Source organism: Aaosphaeria arxii (genome assembly GCF_010015735.1).
Source record: "Aaosphaeria arxii CBS 175.79 unplaced genomic scaffold BU24scaffold_1, whole genome shotgun sequence".
Lineage (NCBI taxonomy): Eukaryota > Fungi > Ascomycota > Dothideomycetes > Pleosporales > Aaosphaeria > Aaosphaeria arxii.
This window is the reverse complement of record NW_022983474.1, coordinates 4,309,644-4,331,559: the sequence shown is the minus strand read 5'-3', so window position 1 is coordinate 4,331,559 and position 21,916 is coordinate 4,309,644. Positions and strand designations below refer to the sequence as shown.

The following is a 21,916-nucleotide window of genomic DNA, read 5'->3' as shown; positions in this document are numbered from 1 at the left end:
GTTGTGTAGGAGAGTTGCAAGATGCGGAACACGACATAGGTCTCGACGCATCTGCCTTCAGATCACTTCCTCATTTGGGTCCTTCGTGCAGGAGGTTTTGCAACACTTGAACAAGTGTCATGGGACGTTGTGTAGACGAATTGCTCTCGTCAACGAACATCGTCCTGTTGTGCAAGATGCTCATTTCGTCATAGGCCTCAGGGCCTGTGTTACTGAAAAGAAGGCAACCGTCTGCCTTTGCTCCCCAACAGAATCTTGGCATTTGGTCCTTCATGCGGGCAGTTTTCAATGGAAATTCAAAACCCTACTCAATTAGGAAAGTTGAATATGCAGGACGTTGCGCAGACGAAAACGCTGGAGAGTCCTGTTGTGCGACATGAGCCTCGGCGCCTTTGCCTTGAAAGGAACGGAGAATTTTGGTCCTTCATAGAGGGTTTCGACGGAAATTTGAAAACCTACTCCATTGGGAAGCTTGTACAGTTGCACGGCGTCGTGGGGGACGTTATTACTCGTCAATGGATGCACGTCGTCCTGTTGTGCAAGAATCCAGATGCGCGACACTACATATGTCTCATGCGCCTTTCGACTATACTTCCCTGAAAGAAGATGACTTTTGGTCCTCCAAAATTGGCTGTTTTCGACGGAATTTTGCAAACCTGCTCGATCAGGAAACTTGGATAGTTGCACGGCATCGTGGGGGCCGCTATCGCTCGTCAATACTTCCCCAAAAGAACGACAAATTTGGTCCTCCAAAATTGGCTGTTTTCGACGGATATCCGAAGACCTACTCAATTAGGAAATTTGGGCACTGGAATGGCTTGCACGAACGATATCGCCGTCCTGTTGGCTGTCGTCGTCTCGACGCACCTTTCCACGACTTCCCTGCAAATTTTGGTCCTTCACATGCAAGGGATTCCGAGAATTTCGAAGATCTACTCAACTAGGAAGTTTGGACACATGATCGTTGAACGCTGTGTGGGTGATATCGCTCGTCATTGGACGTATGTCCTCCCTTTGGTCTTGTCGTCTTGATGCACCTTTCGACCACTTCCCTGCAAAAATGGTCCTTCAAAATTGACTGTTTTCGACGGAAATGCCAGAGACCCACTCAATGAGGAAGTTTGAACACGTGAATGTCACAAGACCTTGCGCTGACGGTCCTGTTGTAGAATCAATATGCGCGACTCTGCATAGGTCACCATGCACCTCTCCAGAAAGAGCGACAAGTTTTGGTCCTTCAAATGTGACTGTTTTCGATGGAAATCCCAAAGGCCTACTAAATCAGGGAGTTTGGACACGTGAATGTCACAAGACCTTGCGGCGACGGTCTTGTTGTGCAAGAATAAAAATGTGAGACTCTGCATAAGCCACCATGCACCTCTCCCAGAGAGCGACAAATTTTGGTCCTCCAAAATTGGCTGCTTTCGACGGAAATCCCAAAGACCTGCTCAATCAGGAAGTTTGGGCACGTGAATGTCACAAGACCTTGCGCGGACGGTCCTGTTGTGCAAGAATGAAGATGCACAACTCTACATAAGTCACAATGCACCTCTCCCAAAAGAGCGACAATTTGGTCCTCCAAAATTGGCTGTTTTCGACGGAAATCCAAACGCCTACTCAATTGGGAAGTTTGCACTGTTTGCTCGTCGCGTTATGTGAGATTCAAAAATCTCAAGAGCGACAAATTTTCGTCATTTATGCATAGGTTTTCGACAGATATTCGAAAGCCTACTCAATTGGGAAGTTTGGAGACTTGGATGGCGCCGTGGGCTGTTGTGTGGACGAATCACCCGTCAATGTTTGAAAGGCAAGGCGTCCCACTGCGCAAGCCTCTCAGCGCCTACGTGCATACGTTCAAACGAAGGCGTACGTTGTGGTCCTGTCATGCAGCAACGCCAATAATGGGCGTGAGTGCTGACGGGGAACTCCGTAGGTTGAAGCAGTCCTGAGCAGTGTGGGCGGTGGTGAGGTGAGCACACTCGGTGATCCAACATCCGCTGTGAGATGAGAGGCATCGATTCCGTACTCCACAGAGTGCCCAGAGTGCCCCCATCAATCATCACTCCTCCGTAAATGAGACTCCGTATGAGATGCCATCACATGGAGCTGCGGATGAACATCTGCAATGCCGCCCTCCCCTCCGTATCGTCTGCCTGTGTCGGACTGACTGCGTCGGGCTCCGTTCGTAAATTTGTTTGCTTCGATCACCTCACCTCACCGCCCGTTCTGTGCTCCTGCAGCACAACATCAACGCAACGGAACGCAACGACAGCGCGGCCGCGTACGTACTCTGCAGATCAAGCAAACAAACACCTTGCCTTAATCTCACCTCCACGGAGGAGGACCGACCCGGCCACGACAGCCTTTGGTGAGTCAAGTGTGAGGTGGCACTGGTGGGGCGGAAGGGAGATCTCCAGCTTGGCTGCATATCTTCCAAGACAATACCAAGAGCAATACCAAGACAGGGAGAGTGCTGTGCAGCGCAAGTTCAATGCCGGCCCGCTCGAAGAGTTGCACAGGGTACAAGATACGTAGTAGATGAGGGCTGGACGTGGGATGGGATCGAATCGGCAGTCCGACTATTGTTTGTTCATTTGTGAGTTCCGAATGGGGTCAATATGGGAGGCTGGGCGGTCCCGTTTTGGTTGGCTGCGGCGATCGTGGATGGACTGGTGACAATTGAATGATCATAAGGGGAACCAGGCCTGGAATGTGGATGACACGCGCTATGTATCTGACAGTTAATTGTATTGAAAAGTTGCATTAGAAAGGTGTATGGTAATAATTCGAAACGTGAAAAGAAACCCCCCTGAATCTGTATACTCGTAACCAGAGCTTCTGCGGGAGGCAGCGCCATCCCCATGATTATCACCCCAAAGCCAGTTGTGATGCAATCCCTCTACTCTGCCTTCTAAGAATCGAGGCCGAATGGAGTGGGTATACTGAGCTTGCGCAAAATCTGAATTCTGTTACCCCTCTCCTTGACTGGTATGCTCTTCTTCCAGTTCGCCTTCACGAAGTCGAGCGTTCTATCAAAGACCAACTCCCTCTCCTTCTTTTCGTGCTTTCCGAGGATCTGAACGGGGAACTGTGTCCAGCCGTGTCTGCAATTGGGCGCGTGCCAGATCTCAAGCCCACCGTTCTCTTTCTCTGGATCCTGATTTGAAAGCTTGCTCTGCTCATCGCTCTCGGTCACTGTCGTGCTTCCACTTGCACTCCCATTCGGACTCGGTTTCGCTTTGAAATGTCCATCCCAATCTCCTTCTCTACCATCTCCAAACCGCACAGGTCCCTTCCAACCCCTCCCGTTCATCCAATCTACCCAGATATCGCTCTGGACCGCGAGAGTGTCCTTTTCAGGGAGCACCAAGAAGATTGCTGCATTCCTGGCAATGTTTTCTGGATCCACGAGTCCTGGGCTCGCTCGTGGGTGAGCACGGAGCCTTCTGGGTAGATATGAAGGGCCCATGATGCTGAATAGACCGGGCATTCTGGGCTTCTGCGCCCCTCTGTCCTCCGGGTTGAGGGCGTTTGGAAGTGTCTTTAGGGGACGCTCGTGAGGTAAGAGACGCGCATCGAGAGACGGATAGAAGAGTAGTAATGGGAGCAACCGTGGTTGGGCTTCAACAGGCGGCAAAAGAGAAGGCCATGGCTGCTCCGGATCGTCCAACTTGGTAGGTTCGCGTATAGGTGGGAGGCATGGAGAGAAAGTATCTTGCGGCGCGGTCGGGAGGTTGTTTAATGGTGTTGGATTCGCACATGTCCTGTCTATGGATCGCCGCGGTGATACCAGTGAAAGACGTCGTGGTGAGCCTATCGAGAATTGGCCAACACACGGCGGTACTGACATTGCCATATTCAATGCAATGTTTCCTCCTGCGGAGAATCCAGAAATGACCAATCTTGATGGATCCAGTGTGATCGTTGTCAAAGTGTCCAGGTGCTCGTCATCATGGCGTCCACTCTTCTTCCTTAATGCATCTTCGCGCATAAAGGAGTAGTATCTTTGAATCTCCTCTTTCAGCACTCTCCCAGCCTTCGAGCCACCTTGGTCATCTAAGATAGCCGAAAGGACGTCCTCAGCGTCGTGGATCGCAGCGGGGAACTGACTGAACGGCCCAATACGATACGACACGCTGATGACCACAGCGCCCAACTCTCTTGACATCATGGCTGCATATGGTGCCTGCTCTAATGGCGATCCCATGATGAAGCCCCCTCCATGAAAGTCCAACACTACCGGGACCTTCCACTCGGAAGCATCGCTCGTCGTATCGGCACCGTCATCCTTTGTTCCTGCGCCTGAATCGACCGGCCGAGGCGGAACGAAAACGTATATGGGTATGGCATTGTCCTTGCGACCGGGCAAGGCGATGATGAATGGATGTGGGCCTTTAGGAGACGTGATATGGAGGATCGAGAGGGGGACGTAGCGTGGGAGCTGTACGAGGGCGGTCCGCCATTGGAGGGAGAATGGGAGGCGGAAGAAGTATGCCAGCGACTGGAAAAAGCTGCTCATCGTCGTGATGAGAATGAGGATGTAAACATTATGCGATCTGGTCCCGTCGCAACCTGGGGGAGGGCCACCTCTTTCTCCGCTCTTGTTGCTGCTGGACAAAAGCTGACTGATACTTTAGTCGCGACCAAACATTCGGTTAGGCAGGAGTGACATAACCAATCGCGACTACGCACCGCACGTGGCAGCTGCGGATCTGCGGTTTCAACGGTAGACTGTATCGCCGTTGGGGTAACCCTGTTTTGCTGTAATTGGACAGACCAATGCACGTCATGCTCTGTAGTAGTCTTTATAATGCTCTTAAATTTCAGGTTTCGTTGCTCATAATCTTGAACAGTAGATATCTATAGGGTAAGTAGATTCATGGGAGTAATGCATCCTATCTAGTATACCTTAGGTCAGAATGCTGAGGTCACCGGGAAAGTTCAATTGCCTTAACTTGTTGTATATTGGGCGAATGAGAAGTAATACAGCCATCACGTCTATCGGCGTTCAATATCGACAGACAATGAGCGTGTATGCGTCGCGATTTGTCTTGGAAGAAGTTCTTCTTTGTGACATGCTGAGCCTTCGTAGAGGGCGGGGGAATTGGGTCCAGAACGAAAGACATTCTTTGTTATTGTTGAGTGCTAAGAACGATTAATCCCAACGCGGAAGGACTTGCCCTCAATTTCCGTCGACAGATGGGGTCGGTTCAGGTTAGAGTCTATTATGAGGGGAACGCTCGAGATCGTCGCTTTCACTGGTAGCATGGTATCGTTAGACGATGCCCGGCGGGCATTACTCTTCACGAAGAAATAGGGAGTTTCAACTCTGTTGCTACGGATGCACCAAAAATTTGTAAACATATTTTGTATTATAGAGCGCGGACATACCCAGCTAAACTTCTGGAAACTAATACTGCAAAGCTACCATTGCGAACGATCCCCAAACATGCCTGGAAAAGCAATCGAAAATAGGAATAAGATAAACAGGTACCATCCATAGAAGAGGAAAGGGAAAGGAAAGGAAGGTCACCACCGTCATCTTCATCTCCAACCTCCCCAGCTGCCCCCCATAGAGAACAAGGAAATCGACTGGAACGATGGAATAGAACACCGCTATGCTCCGTACCACATATGCATGTAAAGCGTATGCTCCCAGTATACAAAGTCAAGCACAATTGCATACATGTGACGCCTGGAACCGAATGTTGAATAGACTGCAGTGTGTACGTCAAACCCTCGTAAAACAAATACCATATACCATACTGTCTCAGAATACATCTCCTTCTGCGCAAATCTCTCCATAAAAGGGAACGAAGCCACCCGCTCATGCCTCGACACCAGTAATCATGCGGATAGTGCTCTTACTCGGACCCTCTCCAATGGCCCTCGCAGTACCCACAGCGCGCTTAGTACCTCGAATGCTGCGTGATAGAGTGTTCTTCATGACCGAAGTTGCATTGCGAGAGTTGGGCGACTTGGGCGACTTGGGCCCCTTGATTCCACCATTGGCCACTGAGCCGAACTCATTGGCGGCATCCTCATCGTCAGATTCTGGAAATGCCATGGAATCCGACCCTTCTGGTGTTGACAGACCATCCAACTTCAAAGGCTTGAAGGGGAGCTTCGACTGCGTAAAGTTCTTTCTCGAGGCGCTCCGTAGAGATGCAGGTGTGATATTGGGTGAGCCATCTGAATCAGAGTCCACGTCTTTGGCAGGACTGCCCGGGGTCTTAGAAGCAGCCGGGAGGAGTTTCTTTGCTTGCAGCGTGGGCGTATTGCGCTTTAGCATTGACTGAAGGCTTTTGATGGGCTTCAAGGCTCCTGGTTTTGACATGGGCTTGGGGGTTCGACGTTTGATGCTCACTGTGGTCTGGCGAGATGCCGTGAGCGAAGGCAAAGAATGGCGGGTAGCCTTGCGAATTAGCGAACGTCGTGATGACAAGGTCATCGATGACGACCTTCGCAGGGCTCGGTTCTCACGAGAGGCTCTCTGAGCCGCGACCTCTGCATTGTCCCTCTCAGCTTGAGAGCGGACGGCAGCAGTCTCTGCGAGGGCGTTCCTGGCCTTGGCCAGAGCAGCAGACCCAATTGCGCTGATCTTGCGCTTCTTCGGAGAATTTGGAGCGCTACGAGAGCCACGACCTGACCCAAATACTTCCTGTAGCTTGCGCTTTGTGCCCGCCACCAAGGAGGACACCATTGATTTCTCCTGGGTTGGCTGGTGCTTTGGTTTTGGTCCCAAAACACCACGACATGACCTCGTTCCGCAGCGACACTCCTGGATGTTCTTCGAGGAAAAGGGACTGCGCGTGTTAGTCACATGTACTTCAGCTGTGCGACTGAGAACTCACTCAAAATTATAGTCATAGGTCAACTCTTCTCCGGTCATGATACCGCGACTACCGGCAAAGAGAGCCATGCGGGGTTCACAACCCACGGTCCACTTGATCATCTCGCAGTTCGGCTCACAAGAATGGTTAACGAATCGTGCGATGGTTCCACGGGTGGCATCGATAATCATCTTATTATCGAAGCTCATGAGATAGTAACACTGGAGGAGGTTAGTAACAGTGACAACCTCTACAATCAATTATCACGCACTTTGTCTTTCTTGTAAATCTGCTTCATGCGTCGCTCGCACTCAGCCTGGGTGATGATTTCTCCGGCATACTCAACAATGATCTGGTGTGGCTCGAAGGTCCTCATGGCCCGAACACCGTAGCCGCGATCTTCCGTTTCCTGTACCTCAACACCGTAATCGTAGCCATTGCCCTTGGCGCGTTTTTTAAGTTGCGCGAAGGGACGATTGCCACATTGCTCCGGAGTGAGTCTACAATTAGTGCTATCACATTCATAAGCCATGATGCGGTTGTGACAGGTCTCGAGGCAACCGTCTTCAGGCTCGCAGTAGCAGGTGGAGTTGTCTTGCTTCTCCTGTTTCCACAATGAGGAAGCCTCGCCAATGAATCGATCTGAACTTATTAGAAAATATGCTCACTACACGAATGCAGACCAAAAGCTTACTCTTTGATAACTTTCCCCAACCATCCACTTTCACCTTGCGGGGTAGTGGATTGTAAACATCGAATGGAAGTTTGAAGTCACGTTGAAAGTCTCCGCTCATCATACGTTCGCCAGCAAACATAGGAAGGGGCAGGTGCTTGTTCTCCGTCTTCTTACTTGCTCGCCTCCGAATTCGGTTCTGAGCTTCAGACAATCTCGCGTCGAAATCGCGGTGTTGCCCGACGTACAGACCTTGCTGAAGCCATTTTTTCGTCACGGGCACAACATACTCCTCTTCTTCCTCTTCTTCGTCCTCCTCTTCGGTCTCCTCTTCTGTCTCGGCGGCTTTGGAGGCACGAGGACGCTTGCGTGATGACTTTGGTGTTGATTTTTTGGTGTCCTTTGCGCGGACTGTGTTGCTCTTCAAAGCGTGTTGAACCTTGTTCTTCACGCCAGACAGAAGCCCTGGTCCCTTGTGCGCCACAGCTTCTCCGACCGCGGCCAAATTGCGGATTGCCTCACGGCGAAGGTCGACACGCGACGATTTACGTCGCTGTGCAGCCTGCGCAGCTTCCGTTGCAAGTTGTTCCTCCGCAGGGTCATCGAACTCCTTGGGCTCTGATTTAATGCCTCTTTTCCTAGGAGTGACCTCGTTATTCGCGGGAGTGGGGGCCGGACCGTGTAAAACATTCTTGTGATGCTTCTCTAGATATTTCGTGGGCGTGTGGATCGCGGTTCCAGCGAGGATTTGGACGTTGTAAGTTGAGACGGACGCGCGAGAGCGGCGCGCGGAACGCCTACCCTCGCTCTGCGGCGCCTCCGGAGTCGGTTGCGGCGTGTCTGGCGATTCGATAATTTCTTGAGGTACCGAAGCTTCTTCTTGGACATCGACGTGCGTCTCCATCTTTGCCACGTAAGAAGTAACGCTGTGCTCGTCTCCGAGGCTTGTGGGAGGGGTTGAGGTAGGGGGCGACGCGCTGATGGACGAGCGAGGAGCGGGATTTTCGTCCACTGCGACGGCGATGCAAGACGATTGAGACGAGTCGGACGCGGGAGATGCGTCACGGTCCGCCATGATAGTCAGAGATGAAGTGTTGTGGGAAGGTGGTTGAGGAGAAAGGGAGGAGCGAAGTGAACGCGATGTGAGGTGTGAGAGTCTCGCGGATTCCCGGGCTACACTGCGAAAGTGTGGACGCGACCGGTGACCAACGGCCCCAAACACGGTAGCGAACACTCAGACGTGAGTACACGAAGAGTTATACCGTGAATTGGAGAGTGGTAGCCCACGACTGGTTGATGTCGATATAAATCCAGGGAAGGGAGTCCAGGTCCTGAAAGTAAACATGCCCGCTAGCCAAGACCTGTCAGGACCTCCCAGGAGCACCAATTAGCCGCCTCCAAACCTGATGACCCCAACGCCGCCCTAACTTTGGCACAGATTGCAAGGGCAGGTGTATATTCAAGAAAGACAGGTTAGAGTATGGGCCACTGTAGCATCTATTTTATATAAACAATTCGGTTTGGTTCGTTATAATGCTTGAGGGGAATCCCCATCGTATAGGCTGCACGCTCTTTCGTAGACCACAAAGGGTTTCCCTTACATGGTATATATCAGACCACACCCTGGCTTGATGCCAGATCGTGAACACAAGATACGATGGCGTGCGCGTGTAAGCAGCAAACGCAGGCCGCTCAGAGTCACTCATCGTTCCCATTGAACAATCACCAAACCCAATTCGAATACAAACAGAACGATGCATGCGCTGTGAATAGTCTCATTTACACTGTACTGTCTCCTACGTTTCTGTCTCACTGCGCTATATCCGCCCACCCGCCACCTCTCCACTCAATAGAAATACATGAAAACACGTGAGAGAGTGCTTACGACAACATCGTACATCAGCTCGTCAATTAGGTATATACGACAAACCCCCCTGATTATACATGTATATCTACTTATGCAGTAGTCGAGACCGGCTCTCGAGTTGGCCTATGGGATGGACCTTGAAAACTTGACGCGGCCTTGACGTCCTGCATCTCCATTCCTCCACCTTGCTGCTCAGCTGTCAAAGGAGCCGCTCGTTTGCCCCTTCGTGGACCAAATCTCTGGTCTCCTTCCTCATAGCGCCGCTTGAAGTGTAGGTAGGTTGGCGGTCGCGGGCGCTGCAGTACGGAAAGCCAATTCTTCCAAAGAGAACCTTGGGTGAATGGTCGATGTCGATCCTTCTTCAAGAATTTGTGAGAATTGAGATACTCTCTAGTAGTCTCGCCCCTACCCATCAGAAAGAAGTGATAGACGCCAAGGCTGAAAGGATAAGGGGAGACAACAACGCCATAGATGAACATGGCAAATGGAACACGCCACTCATTGATGGCTGCTCCGAATGAAGCATGGTTTCGCTCGCGCCACACGAGTAGGTGGGCTAAACTTACGCCCATCAGAAAGAGGCCCAATAGGGTGCTTGAGATAACAAAAACAAAGAAGTAGCGATAGTTTCGGCGTCCAACACAGTTGTTGAGCCAAACGCAATGGTGATCTTGCGTTTCAATGCAACTATCGCACACGCGACAATGATGAGCGCGAGGTGGCCGCCAAATATTGCAACTTTTGCAGTACTTTGTCGGAACCTCCATTGCTGCCGTTGGTGCATGAGCGGAGACGACCATGGTCCACTCCGTGGTCGGCGGGCCAAGATTTAGTGGGTCGTCATTAGGATTAGTTGGAGGAAACGGATGCAAGTTGCGGGGAAGAATCTGGACTCATTAGCAAGTCTTGAAAGACAAATCATTCAAAGGATGTATCGACTTACACCCGGATCTGTGGCAGATGCGTGGATAAATGAAGAGATACATATTAGGAACAAGTAGGCGAAGAGAATGGGTATCGATTGTGAGACATTAAGCCATAACCATGGCGCACTTGGGTTCATCTCATTAGTACTCAATGCCTGTCAATGAGGAAGCAGCCATCACTTACGAGAATGCAAAGAAAAGTGCAGCAGGAACAATGATCAGGATCGCCGTCGCGATATTCACGGGTCGGTCACGGGTATTTTGCAGACGGCCACCCCAGCAGAATACAGTATTGCCAGAGAAATATTGGTGATTCCTGCCCAGCTCCTGCTTGACAGCCTCTTTGACGGGCTCTGTCCTTGCCATGCGGGGCGACGACTCAGCGGAGGCAAGTTTTTCGTGTCCTTGCTGGGGTCGCATCTGCGAAGTCCTACCGTCTCGGCTGGGCAATATGAAACTGGACTTGAAGGATCGCGGAGACTTCCCCGGTGTGGGGAGTTTCCCAGCGTCGTTCTTGAGCGTCTTCGACAGGTCCAGGTGCTGAGGTTTTACAGGCCGTTGTAGAGGTGTGATGCTCTCTCCTCGACTGCGCACTGTCTCCGCGCCAGTCGGGGTTGTGTTGGCAGTAGTCCGGTCTGGTAGATATTCCCTATCTGTAATATCTGTCCCTCGAGATTGAGGTCGGTGATCGGGGTCGTGGTGAAGTCCGAGTGTTTGTACATGCTTGGTTGTGGGGTTGGAGCCTATGCTCTGGCGGTATGAGTTGCTTCCGAAGTCGGTCGCGCCTTCTGAGTAGAGCGATCCTTGACCCAGAAGGGACGTCGGTCTCTGGTTTCGTTGTTGTTGCAGTCGCTGCGAGCTCATGGGTCGAAAAAACCCATGCGCTGCTAAAGGAACGTGGGTTCTGCTCGCAGATGTCGTCGGTCTGCTCTGTCCTCCCATACTGCCCGCTACGCTTGATGTTCCCACGCCGCTCCCCACACCGCTCCCTATATTCAACCCTCGGCGTGAGGGCGGTGCTTGCGACCACCTGCGGTTGTTTCCTCCTGACTGCGCAGTTGCGATCGAAGATGGCCTTGAAGGCGGAAGGCCCGGCTCACCAGCGGGACCAGTCATGCCTGGGATCCGGCTGCCAGCAGAGCTACGATTTAGTGAATTTGGTTGATTTGCGCCGGCCATGGTCTGCTCTTCGTCGGCCGCCGAAGGAGGAAAAGAAGGATCGTGTACGGCTTGGTCATCGTGTGCGACCATGGGGGGGTTGGCGAGGGTAGATGTAGTGGGCGCCGACGGGTCAGCCAAGGGCGTTGTCATAGTGAGATTGAGGCGATGTCAGTCTCAGGAGATATTCTCATGGCAGATGCATGGCATCTATCTAGAAAAATTCAATGCGCCCGGGTGTTTCGAAATTTAAGGGAAGATTTGGTTGGATGTTCCAAGGTGGTGGTTGAGTGAAGCGTGCTGAAAAAGCAAGCACTTGCAGAAGCGAATGGCAAAGGTGAGGCAAAGGAACGCGAGAAGAGAGGTGAAGACGGCAAAGGGAGGGAATACAGGTTGGATGGCGAAGAGAAGAGAGCGAAGGTGCGCGCTCAAAAGAGCTCGACGTGACGCTTTCTGGGATAGGGCTGGATTAATTGTCGTCTCTTAAAAGGGGGACTTGAGCAATGCAAGACCATGCGTCGAGATGCGCACTGATAGGCTAACTCCAATGGAGTCTAGCGGGGTAGTTTGGGTTTGGCTGAATAATGACCTCTTGGCTTTGTGGTGGTTCGACGTCCCGATTGCAGCTTTCACGACCAACGTCACACTTGTTCACCACCACTGCGTCCCTCTCCACTCCTTGCGAATTCGACCGTCACATATCAATTGAAATCGAAATGGCCTCCATGCTCGCCCGCAACGCTTTCCGAGCCGCCCCCCGCCTCCGGGCCCCCGTCCAGCGCCGCTTCATCTCTGAGGCCGCTGCCGCAGACAGGCAGGCCAGCAAGGACGCCCTCAAGGCTGGAGCCAAGCGCGACCCCGAGCTCTACGTACGTTGGAATCAGGAAAGAGATTGGACAGCATATGGACTTAGGAGCTGATAGAACGGTTATAGATCTTGCTCGCCATCATGAGCGGTGCTTTCGGTCTTGCTGGATGGTACTTCGGTAAGCCGTCCTTATCGTCCGAGCAGATGCTTGGATATAGATATTCTTCTGTATACTTTGCTCATTGCGTATAGCCTCCAACCCTACCAGCTCGTCTTCCGAGCGCTCCGTTTATAAGGCTCCTGGCAGCGAGCCCTGGAACGAGGGAGGTTCGGGCAAATACCAGTACCACCCCGGTGGTGACCCCAATGCCCCCAAGAAGGATGCTCCTTCAGCCCTTAACGTTGTCATCCTCCCCAACGTTACTCTGCCAAAGGTAGGTCCTGCTCGAGCTTGAGAAATCGTTCAGGAGTGCTAATGTCTCCCCAGGAACTCCACGACCAGTACAACAAGTGGGGCAAGGACGGATACTAGATGCACACATCTTATTTCATTTAGTCTCGTTAGATCAACTCATAAGTCACCTGCCCCCGGATTCCCTTGCTGAGATGGCTACGCAATTCCTGTAGATAAAAAGAAGCTAGCCGAGACCTGTACCGAGTAGAAACAATTGGAGTGGTTTGCATTATTTCAAAGAAGCTCACAATGTCTGGACATCATGTGCACCGTCACAACATAACAGTAGTATACAGGTCGATGTATTGCTAAAAGTACAATGATTGAAAAACTCAAAACGCCCGGGTATTTCCTTATTCTAATCGAAATTTGTCAGGTCACGCCACAATTCCCATGAGCGCAAACACTGCGCCCACCAAGCTCCAGCTCAACCGGTCAGGCCCGACTTCACGACTTGCAGCTCCAGTAAATATGTCTTTTGGACCCGAAGCCGTTGCATTGCCACTTCCCGCCGGCGGGCTTGCAGTCTCACACGTAGCGTTCCCCGTCATGATGATCACCACGCCGGGATACGTGATCGCGGCGCCCACTTGAGGCCCCCAAGAAGTCGCATTCGCCATCTCAGTTGAGCAGTTCACGGCGCTATAGATTGTGGACGTTGGAGCAGGCGTTACTGCCGGAGGGGGCGGCGGTGGTGGGAGTATCGGTGCGAGGATGGTAGTCTCCGGTACAGGGTTTGGTGGGATGTTCGTTACCGGAGGCTCCCACAGTGGAGGTTCGGGCGTTGGGACATTCGATACTGGTGGTTGCGGTACTGGAGCGCTCGGTAATGGAGTAGGCCATATTGGAGGGTTCGGTACTGGAGTCGCGGAAGCAATCGGCGATAATGGAGGAGTTGGGGCGGGTTCATGGGGCCAAGTCGTTATCGGTAAGCCAGGCGCTGCTGCAGCACTCGACGATGGTATCTCCGGAAAGAAAGGTATGAATTGGGACTGTGATGTCGCTGGCGTCGCGTTATGGTGGGGGAAGGTATCCACATCAGGGGATTGAGGCGTTTCTCCTGGAAAGAATGGGTTCACTTGCGATGAGCTAGACGAGATCGTAGCTGGAGTCGCGTTAAGATGTATTCCAGACACCGAAGGTATGGGGTCCCCGAAAGGGTTTGGAAGGTTCTCTGGGATGGCTACAGATGACGGGCTTTGCGCTGGAGGTAGTTGTATGATATTGTTTTCCATTGCCTGAACAGAAGATGAGGCTGGTTTCTTATATTCTTCTTCAACTGGCAAGGCACCGCCGTCCAACATACCCGCGAGATCCTGGACTGGAACGGCTTGGGCTATAATGGGAAAGATAACGAGCGTCGCGTATCTGGACCTCATGATGAATTGATGCACATGAGAAATTTTGCAAAAGAGAAAAGAGAACCTGAAAACATCGAGATCTTAGGAAAGAGTGGGCTATGTACAATAATAATACAGTAAGGCGCAAAATGTCCGGGGCGGTAATCAGGGCAACTTCTCTACAGGACAGGCGGCAAAAAGCCCAAAGAAGACAGATTATTAGGATGACATACTCAAGGCCACGCGACGTCAGGTCTTGTTAAGGAACGAAGCCACAGATCTTCATAGATGCAACTTATACTGAAAAATGAGCTTATAGGATTCATGTATACTGTGTTCTGGTGCCGAAGTTGTAATGTTGGTGTTTTCAAATACATGGGTAGGAGAGTGTTGTAAGAATTTAATGTACAAGTAGGATTAACTGCAATTCTTGTCACAGCCTCATGGCATCCCTGCCCTTTTACTAAAAATAATACTGAAAACCCCAGTGCTGTGCCCAAGGTCAAAAACGTGGGCTTCAAATGGCACACATTAACGCCTTATGAACAGCTCTTTAGCCGTGTCCAAAATGAATCCGGGGTATCAAAATAACACACATTTCCTACACGCTCCAAGACCTGTCGACCAATTTTTTCTTTGATCCTGTTTTCAGTTGTAGAGAGGTCGCCCGTAGCTATCTTAACGATTTCAACTCGCATTTGACGCAACGTTTTGCAGCCGGTGCAACACTCAACCGATTGCCACTTTGCCGGCGCGACTCCCTCGAATGTCGAGATCTCGCGCTCGCTTTCGATTGGCAGCAATCTTACCCAATGCTCTCCGGGGTTTGATGGCCTCAGCTCGCTCGAAGTCGATCACCATGATGCTATTGTTTTCTTCATTCCAGAGAATGTTACGATTCTCAAAATCCAGATGCAACACCCCATTGTCGCGAATTTTCTGCTCTGCGACGGCTTTCTGTTGGGAAATGGAAGTACGATTCTCTTCGGAAAGATGTTGGGATAGAGGTTTTCCTCCAAAGCTCATGAACATCATATGATATAGCGGTATTCCTTCATAATAATAGGGCAACTCTAGATCGATGTTCCCCAGATGAACTGGTACTGTGATGCCCTGGAGTGACCGCAGGCGCTGGTAGAACTCCGCCTCTTGTTGAATAAAACAAGCATTCTCCATCGGACTTGTTTTTGCTGCTACGGTATATCCGTGCGACCTCAGTGTGACCTGGAACAAAGCGCCACATGCTCCATGCACGCCCTCAGGATAGCAATCGACGTCTCGGTTTTCCGCGAGCTGTTTGCGTATGCGAGTGCGGAAGCCTTGAGAGGTGATCGAGTGACGAATTTGTCCATAGTCTTGCATACTTTGTTGATTCCGTACATGGGCTTGCGCGTTTGGACACAATGGATCAAGAAATCCTCTCCGGGCTAGGCCAAGAAGGCATCTTTGGGTACAATACGATCGTTTCTGATTATCTTGGCTCGATTGATGGGTTGAACCGTCTGCACTCGTACCGGCACTCGTGCTGGTACTCGTGCCGGCTCTTTCAATTTTGCGGCCAGACCGAAACGGAATAGGCTTGCGACTTAGGGTTTCGGGATCAGAATCGTCACTATCGCTATGGTACTGATCCTCTGGTTCATCGCAGCTAGACGAAGTATTTTCAGCAGGTCGGGACGAATCAGGCTTGCGGCTCGGAGTGTCGGGCTCATGCTCGTCTTGTGGTGCGTGCCTCCTTTTTCGAAGCTGAATTGGCGACATGCGCAGAAAGCCCTTATGCTTTGGCGGTCGATACACTGATGACTTCGTATCTGACTTGAGGATTGTTTGCAGCACTTCGTCATAAGCCATTTCCCAGCTGTTCAGCTCATTCTCAGCTTTAGTCCGCCACCCCTGTTCTCTCGGGGACACTTGCAATGCCCGTAGCGTGAAGGCGAGCATTTGTCCAACGGCTGTCAGATGCAAGCGATTGGCAGACTCCGAACCGGCATTCCATCCAGTAGTCTCTCCCACATCACCCTTAGGGACAGAAAGGTAGTAGTACACAGTCCTAGGATCTTCGGGCACGCGCAAGAAGATCATTGCTTCGCCAGTAGACACGCAGCCGAACTCCACTCCCATGCGAACCATATAGGAGAATGCTTGTGTGATGACCGCAGCAACAACTCGGCTGAAACGGTCTTTTGGGATATTGGTCTCGCACTGGATCACATCTTTGAGGTCCATGTCATAGAACCCATCGTACATGAAATTAAGGGGCAATTTGTGTGGCGCCTTATATTCCATGACAAACGCTGCGGTTCGTTTGCTTTCCCCGTGCCCACCGATGTTGTATGTTGTATACGCAGATCTGATCTGGACGAGGACGTTGTCGGGGTGCAGCCACAGGGGTCGACGGAGGGAGTGCATCTTTCTCCGCTTCTTTTGCATCTTTCTCCGCTTCTTTTGCATCTTTCTCCGCCTCTTTTGCCTTTTCCTCTAGGCGTGGAGACCTTCGACGCCCTGTGGCTGCGGATGCCCTACCCTCCTGACTGAGAGTGTTGGAATGATTTTCGAAATCTACAGATCCCTGGAGTCGAAAGGTACGCCGCAATTTGGCGCTGTTGTATAGTTGCTCAACGATTAGCCGGACAGGAGTTTCGATGGTGGTTCGCAGAAAGTGGTTGAGATCAGACTCTGAGCCTATCAACTTTTTCAACGTTTTGCCATAAGCCTGCATGCCATACTTTGATGTGAAGCAGCGCTTATCAGCAAAATCTGACTCGACAAGCTTTTCCCATATCGCCGCCTGCTCCTTTGGAAATTCTTCCCAGAGCACGAGACGATCAGGTCGCAGCTTGTTGTTTGCATTCGCGGGACAGCCCTGAGTAGATTGCGTAGGATCAAGCTGAACAGCGAGATTGAGATGAAAATTCTCGTAGCAGGCATCTAGATACTCAGGCAGATTTGTATCGCGGTTTCCATCTTCGGCTTGTGCGACTCTTCGATCCGCCTCTTTGACTCTCCGATTCGCCTCTTCGATTTTCCGATCCGCCTCTTTGGCCGCCTCTTCTTTTGCTCTCTTTTCTTCGAAGTAGAGGCGCCTGTAGTCCTCCAGGGATGGGGATGCCATCATGGAGATAACGGGTTTGAGGGTCGCGAGGTCGCGATGTTTATTGTTTCGAAAAGACACTAAACTGCTCACAGTTAGTTGTCGCTAGGTAAAGGTGCTTTGCTTGGCAGACCTTAACCAGATCAGGCAATTTATCAACGCGCTAAGTGATGAAAGTCGAGCAGTTGATAAATACCACGAGGGTTGGATAGAACTTCATTCAAAGCGGGGGGAAATGGTTCTTATGTAGTAGACTTGTTGGGACTCTAGGCGTTGTTGGGACTCTAGGCGGCAGCATTTTTACTGGCAATGTCTGTGTGCGCGAAGCATGGGCCAAAAGAGTGAATGTGAAGTTGACTAGGCCATCTGAACTATGATCAGAACCGCACAGAGGCCAAATTGAAATTGTCATTGAAACGCTTTGACCGATATACATACAGTCTGCGGAAAGGATACACAGAGAGCTATCGGGGAAGTGGTTTAGCTCTCTAAATAGTTACCTATATCCCCTTTGGGATAATTAGAAGTATAATAGTTAAACAGTATATGAAAGTACGTAGTAGGCGTATCTTAGAATTACAGACTATGTTAAAATCTGGCTTGTAAGGTACAAAGGCAATATAGGATTGCACCTGCTTGTACCACACACGTGTCAGAATATAGTCACGCTGGGGAAGAAGGAGATCCTATCGGACTTCGTCTGAGCTTTGATGAATTGTGAGCTGGTGATCGGGGAGTCGTTTACTAAGTTCCCTTTATTGTACAGTTATCTTAGATACTAGCTAAACTACGGCCTCAGACTGACCATGGGCTCGTCGTATTGCTGCAACCCCATGTTTGCTGTTTGCACATCGGCTTTTACTCCTAGAACCGCGTGCAACATAACACTTATCAATGCTACAGTCAGCGTTACACTGGCCTTCGGACCTATAGGAAGTTCTGTATTACGGAATTACATAAAAAATGCTTCGAAGATCAAGCACAGCGCGCCATCGAAGCCATGCAGAGCGAAAGAGAATATGGTGACTCAGTCTGTCAGCCTTAGTATAAGTCCAAAATCAGACTGTGAACTTACTGTGATACAACTCTGCCTGACCTCAATGGCAATTTCATTTTGCCCTTTGTGCGGTTCTGATCATAGTTCAGATGGACGGACTAGTTAACTTCACTTTTATTTCTTGGTCCATGCTTCGCACAGACATTGTTAGACAGACATTGTTAGGTAGGCATTGTTCATAGAGTCCCTACAAGTTTATTATATAAGACCCATTTCCCCTCGCCTTGGAAACTTGATCCAGGCAGCAACCACTACCTCTTCCAGACAACAACCACTACCTCTCCCAGACAACAAACACAATGGCCGGCACATCACTGCACTACTTCCACAAGCTCGAAGTGGAAGCACTAGCCCTGATAGCAGAGGGAAACCTTCCCGGGTTAGCGCAGAAAGTGGAAGAGGCAAAGCAGCAAAGGAAAGAGTTAATTGAGATGGACAAAGAGATAGAGCAAAAAGGCGATGAGGTAGAGCAAGCGCTCAAAGAGCTACATCAAAGGATGAAAGAGCTAGAGCAAGTGGCAAAAGAGTTCGAGCAAATGCGCAAAGATATAAAGCAAATAGGCAAAGACATAGGGGAAATGGGCAAAGAGGATCGCAAAGAGAAGCGCAAAGAGATAGAGCAAAAGGGCAAAGAGATAGAGCAAAAATTCAGTGAAATGGAGCAGAAAAAGAAAGAGATAGGGCCAATATACCTAGGGATGGATCGAAAGAGCATAGAGGTCAAGGAGATGAGGAAAGAGTTCCTGCAAAAGGCAAGAGAGACACTGCAGAAATACAGAGAGATACAGCAAGAATGCAACGAGGAGCGACAGCGACGTAAAGTAGCCTAAAATAAAGTCCGCGAGGGCTGTTAGGAAACTGCTTTGACTCTCTAGATAGTTACCTACATCCCCTTTGGGATTATTAGAAGTATAGTCAAATGGCACACAAAAGTACGTGATAGGCGTACGTTAGAATTATAGACTGTATTTAAATCTGTCTCATAAGCTACTGAAGCAATCTAAGATTGCACATGCTCGTACCACACGTAAGTTAGGATAGGTTCACGCGGGGAGAGGGGGAGGAGGAGGACCAATGGAACATTCTCAGAGCACTGTACGTTATGTTGAAGAGTTAGATATCGGGCTCCTGATTCTTCTGTACATTGAATTTCGAATGCTTCATACACGTTTGGTTTGGGGCTGAAAGGATCCAAGCTAGGAAGTGTAATGCTCCAAATCTAGGGTGTTCAGATTGCTCACATTGCCTCTCAATGCCTGCGCTGACAGTGGTACTTTGCAGGATCATTTTCTGTGGAGCAAGACCTCGCGGGTCGAGGCCATAGATATTTACTTAAACACATACCGTTACTTAAAGGCTAGCATGTCCAATTCTATTTTATTTGCCTGCTAGTGAGCTACTGCAACAGATAGTTGGAAGGCACCGTGCGAAAACAAAATCAACTGATGATTGTGAATCAGTAACCAACCTCAAACTTCAGATACCAATATTTACATAGAAGATTATCGTGAGAGCTAGCTGGGATTATAAGGAAGAGAATTAATATTCAGGAGGTATGCACTGCCCCTGTTTCATCAGTGTGTATTCAATGCATGTGCTATGGTTAGTCACGGTGTGTCCGAAGAAGTAATCCGTCGAAGAAGCTCATGAGCTATGCTCTTGAGCATATTACTTTTCTTGGGATTTCAAGACCTATCTAGAACGCCGTATTCACGTTTCGGAACACACATAACCATTGGATGAGCCAAAGGACGGCGCTGCCATAAGCTCAAAGTTATGAAGTCATGTGGCAACGAGTTCGGATGTAAAAATGTAAAATCATCGCATTATACAATACTGGCTACATAGTGAAGGGCAGTGAAATGTGCGGTTTGATTGATTCACGTCGTCTTATTTTGGGTTCTTCATTTCAGGCCATATCGCACGTCCAACAGAGTACAATAGTAAGCAGCCTTGTAGTGAAAAACAAAGGCGACCAAAGCATTGTGCACGACTACAACGCAGCTTTACTTCAACAATGTGTTTCGCCACCCATGCATCACATCTGTGGATAAGTTGACTCACCCCATGTCTAGTGAAAGATCAAATCGGGATCTGTTTCAATGGAAGCATCACAGTTGCAAGAAAACCACATTTGAGAAGAATAGTATGTATTTGATTTGTTACAGCAGCGCCAACGTGCCATGATACGAGAAACAACACTGTCGCCAGAAGCTACAGTGCAGAACTATTGGCGAGAGAGTTGACGATGATAAGAGCCCGCGAAACAGACAGGCGGATTTGAATGATTGGAATGTTGCATGTAGTATGACGAATAAGCGTACGACTTCCTTGGATTCCCCCTCCTTGGAAATACACTCGTCGTTGGAGGAAATCCCGAAAAACTAGATCCAGAGACTCGTGCAGTTTGAAATGATAGTCGGAAGGGATTTGGAATGGAAATTGATGGGTGTCGTGTGCCTGAGGAGGACCGTGCTGATTTTTTGTATGAACAAGTCAGTTTCGTAGCCGTCCAGGGTCGACCTCAACTGGAGGAAAAGAGGGAAAAATGTTCCACCGAACCAATATCCGAGAAAAGAAATGAAAATTGAGGACCGGAGTGTGAAGTGGTTGGGACGAGTTGTGTGGTAGCGAGAGATGTCCGGTCAAAGCATCTCCTGGGAAACTCATCCCGGGTAGACTACACTCAAGAGAGTGCATCTACTGGGGTTGAACGGTGCACTGAGCACCGCCGATGACGCCCCTCTGAACGGTACATTGTGCACCGCCGATGACACCTCGCTGGACGGTGCATTGAGCACCACCGATGACGCCTCGCTGAACGGTGCACTGGGCGCCGCCGATGACTCCACGTTGGACAGTGCACTGGGCACCTCCGATGACTCCGCGTTGCATTGGGCCCTTCATTTTGATGGTGTTTGTTTGTTGTTTTTGGTTGAAGAATGAGTGAGTGTGTGTAGAAATGATCGGATGTTCTGGCGGATAGAGAAAGTGTCTTGAGCTGGTTGATCCACCTCATATTTATATCTGTCCATGTCCAACGTAGAAGAGATGCTTTCACGATCAAGGAAGAGTTACAGTCAAAGAAAGGCCTTGCAATGCCTGCAGAGAGATAAAGCAGGAGTCGTGCCAGTGTTCCTTTTTTGGTGTCGTGTACGACGATGCGTGGCCTTACTATTGTTCGCATTAGTATTGTTCCTGGTCCAAAGAGACCAATCGCCGAGCAATACTCCCCAACCACACAAACATTTACAAGTATATTCTTGCGATAGTCCTGAATAGGCAAGTGCTAATGGGTCGAATTCCAGATGTGATTCGGCGAAATGTGATTTTGCGTTGTTGTTTTGAGTTCCTGAACCAAACCACATGATGCGGGTGCGAAGAACGGAAACTATAGAATGGCCATTGGGAGCGGCCCACAGCTTCTAGCCTCCCTAAATTGCCATCCAAAGAGCCTCGATTTGTTGCTCAAAGCCAAAGAACAATCACTACTTCACTGAACCTCGCAGACCACTACTTGTCTCTCAGCTCGCCAAAGTTCCAGGCCGATCACCGGGCCAGGCATAACACTTCTAGATCTTATGCAGAACAATTGATGATAACCGTCGGGAGGAGCAACAATCGTGGCGCATTCTTTTAACATCTATCACTGCCCATACCACGTGCATGACAAGGCGTTCCTGGCGACCACACCAACAATTAGACAACA

The 21,916-nt window shown here is 50.1% G+C and overlaps 9 protein-coding genes across 9 annotated transcripts; 3 read left to right on the top strand and 6 right to left on the bottom strand.

Moving 5' to 3' along the window:
- The first annotated feature begins 1,866 nt into the window (after positions 1-1,866).
- On the top strand, positions 1,867-2,723 carry BU24DRAFT_33013 (uncharacterized protein). Its single transcript, XM_033523020.1, has one exon. It carries the CDS (start codon positions 2,074-2,076, stop codon positions 2,533-2,535), a length of 462 nt encoding a protein of 153 aa, XP_033390275.1. The 5' UTR covers positions 1,867-2,073; the 3' UTR covers positions 2,536-2,723.
- Positions 2,724-2,733: 10 nt separating this feature from the next.
- On the bottom strand, positions 2,734-4,632 carry BU24DRAFT_417582 (alpha/beta-hydrolase). The gene has a single exon (XM_033526756.1). It carries the CDS (start codon positions 4,517-4,519, stop codon positions 2,912-2,914), a length of 1,608 nt encoding a protein of 535 aa, XP_033390274.1. The 5' UTR covers positions 4,520-4,632; the 3' UTR covers positions 2,734-2,911.
- Positions 4,633-5,356: 724 nt separating this feature from the next.
- On the bottom strand, positions 5,357-9,052 carry BU24DRAFT_384272 (uncharacterized protein). The gene is made up of 4 exons (XM_033524835.1): positions 7,528-9,052; positions 7,105-7,475; positions 6,855-7,054; positions 5,357-6,806 (listed from the first exon to the last, which is right to left on the bottom strand). Exons 1-4 carry the CDS (start codon positions 8,579-8,581, stop codon positions 5,828-5,830), a joined length of 2,604 nt encoding a protein of 867 aa, XP_033390273.1. The 5' UTR covers positions 8,582-9,052; the 3' UTR covers positions 5,357-5,827.
- Positions 9,053-9,462: 410 nt separating this feature from the next.
- On the bottom strand, positions 9,463-11,478 carry BU24DRAFT_339953 (zf-DHHC-domain-containing protein; the record flags this gene model as incomplete). The annotated part of the gene is made up of 3 exons (XM_033523211.1): positions 9,463-10,260; positions 10,317-10,425; positions 10,484-11,478. 3 exons carry the CDS (start codon positions 11,476-11,478, stop codon positions 9,463-9,465), a joined length of 1,902 nt encoding a protein of 633 aa, XP_033390272.1.
- Positions 11,479-12,173: 695 nt separating this feature from the next.
- Positions 12,174-12,797, top strand: BU24DRAFT_404868 (uncharacterized protein; the record flags this gene model as incomplete). Its single annotated transcript, XM_033525670.1, has 4 exons — positions 12,174-12,326; positions 12,392-12,443; positions 12,518-12,699; positions 12,753-12,797. The coding sequence occupies 4 exons, from the start codon at positions 12,174-12,176 to the stop codon at positions 12,795-12,797; spliced, it is 432 nt and encodes a 143-aa protein (XP_033390271.1).
- Positions 12,757-14,436, bottom strand: BU24DRAFT_417579 (uncharacterized protein). The gene has a single exon (XM_033526755.1). It carries the CDS (start codon positions 14,096-14,098, stop codon positions 13,097-13,099), a length of 1,002 nt encoding a protein of 333 aa, XP_033390270.1. The 5' UTR covers positions 14,099-14,436; the 3' UTR covers positions 12,757-13,096.
- Positions 14,437-14,788: 352 nt separating this feature from the next.
- BU24DRAFT_337592 (uncharacterized protein) lies at positions 14,789-17,171 on the bottom strand (the record flags this gene model as incomplete). The annotated part of the gene is given in 2 exon segments (XM_033523092.1): positions 14,789-16,367; positions 16,384-17,171. The coding sequence occupies 2 exon segments, from the start codon at positions 17,169-17,171 to the stop codon at positions 14,789-14,791; spliced, it is 2,367 nt and encodes a 788-aa protein (XP_033390269.1).
- Positions 17,172-18,506: 1,335 nt separating this feature from the next.
- Positions 18,507-19,097, top strand: BU24DRAFT_470806 (uncharacterized protein; the record flags this gene model as incomplete). The annotated part of the gene is made up of 1 exon (XM_033532673.1): positions 18,507-19,097. One exon carries the CDS (start codon positions 18,507-18,509, stop codon positions 19,035-19,037), a length of 531 nt encoding a protein of 176 aa, XP_033390268.1. The 3' UTR covers positions 19,038-19,097.
- A 1,748-nt stretch (positions 19,098-20,845) lies between these two features.
- Positions 20,846-21,814, bottom strand: BU24DRAFT_32897 (uncharacterized protein). Its single transcript, XM_033523010.1, has one exon. The coding sequence runs from the start codon at positions 21,392-21,394 to the stop codon at positions 20,894-20,896; it is 501 nt and encodes a 166-aa protein (XP_033390267.1). The 5' UTR covers positions 21,395-21,814; the 3' UTR covers positions 20,846-20,893.
- Between the last annotated feature and the right edge of the window lie 102 nt (positions 21,815-21,916).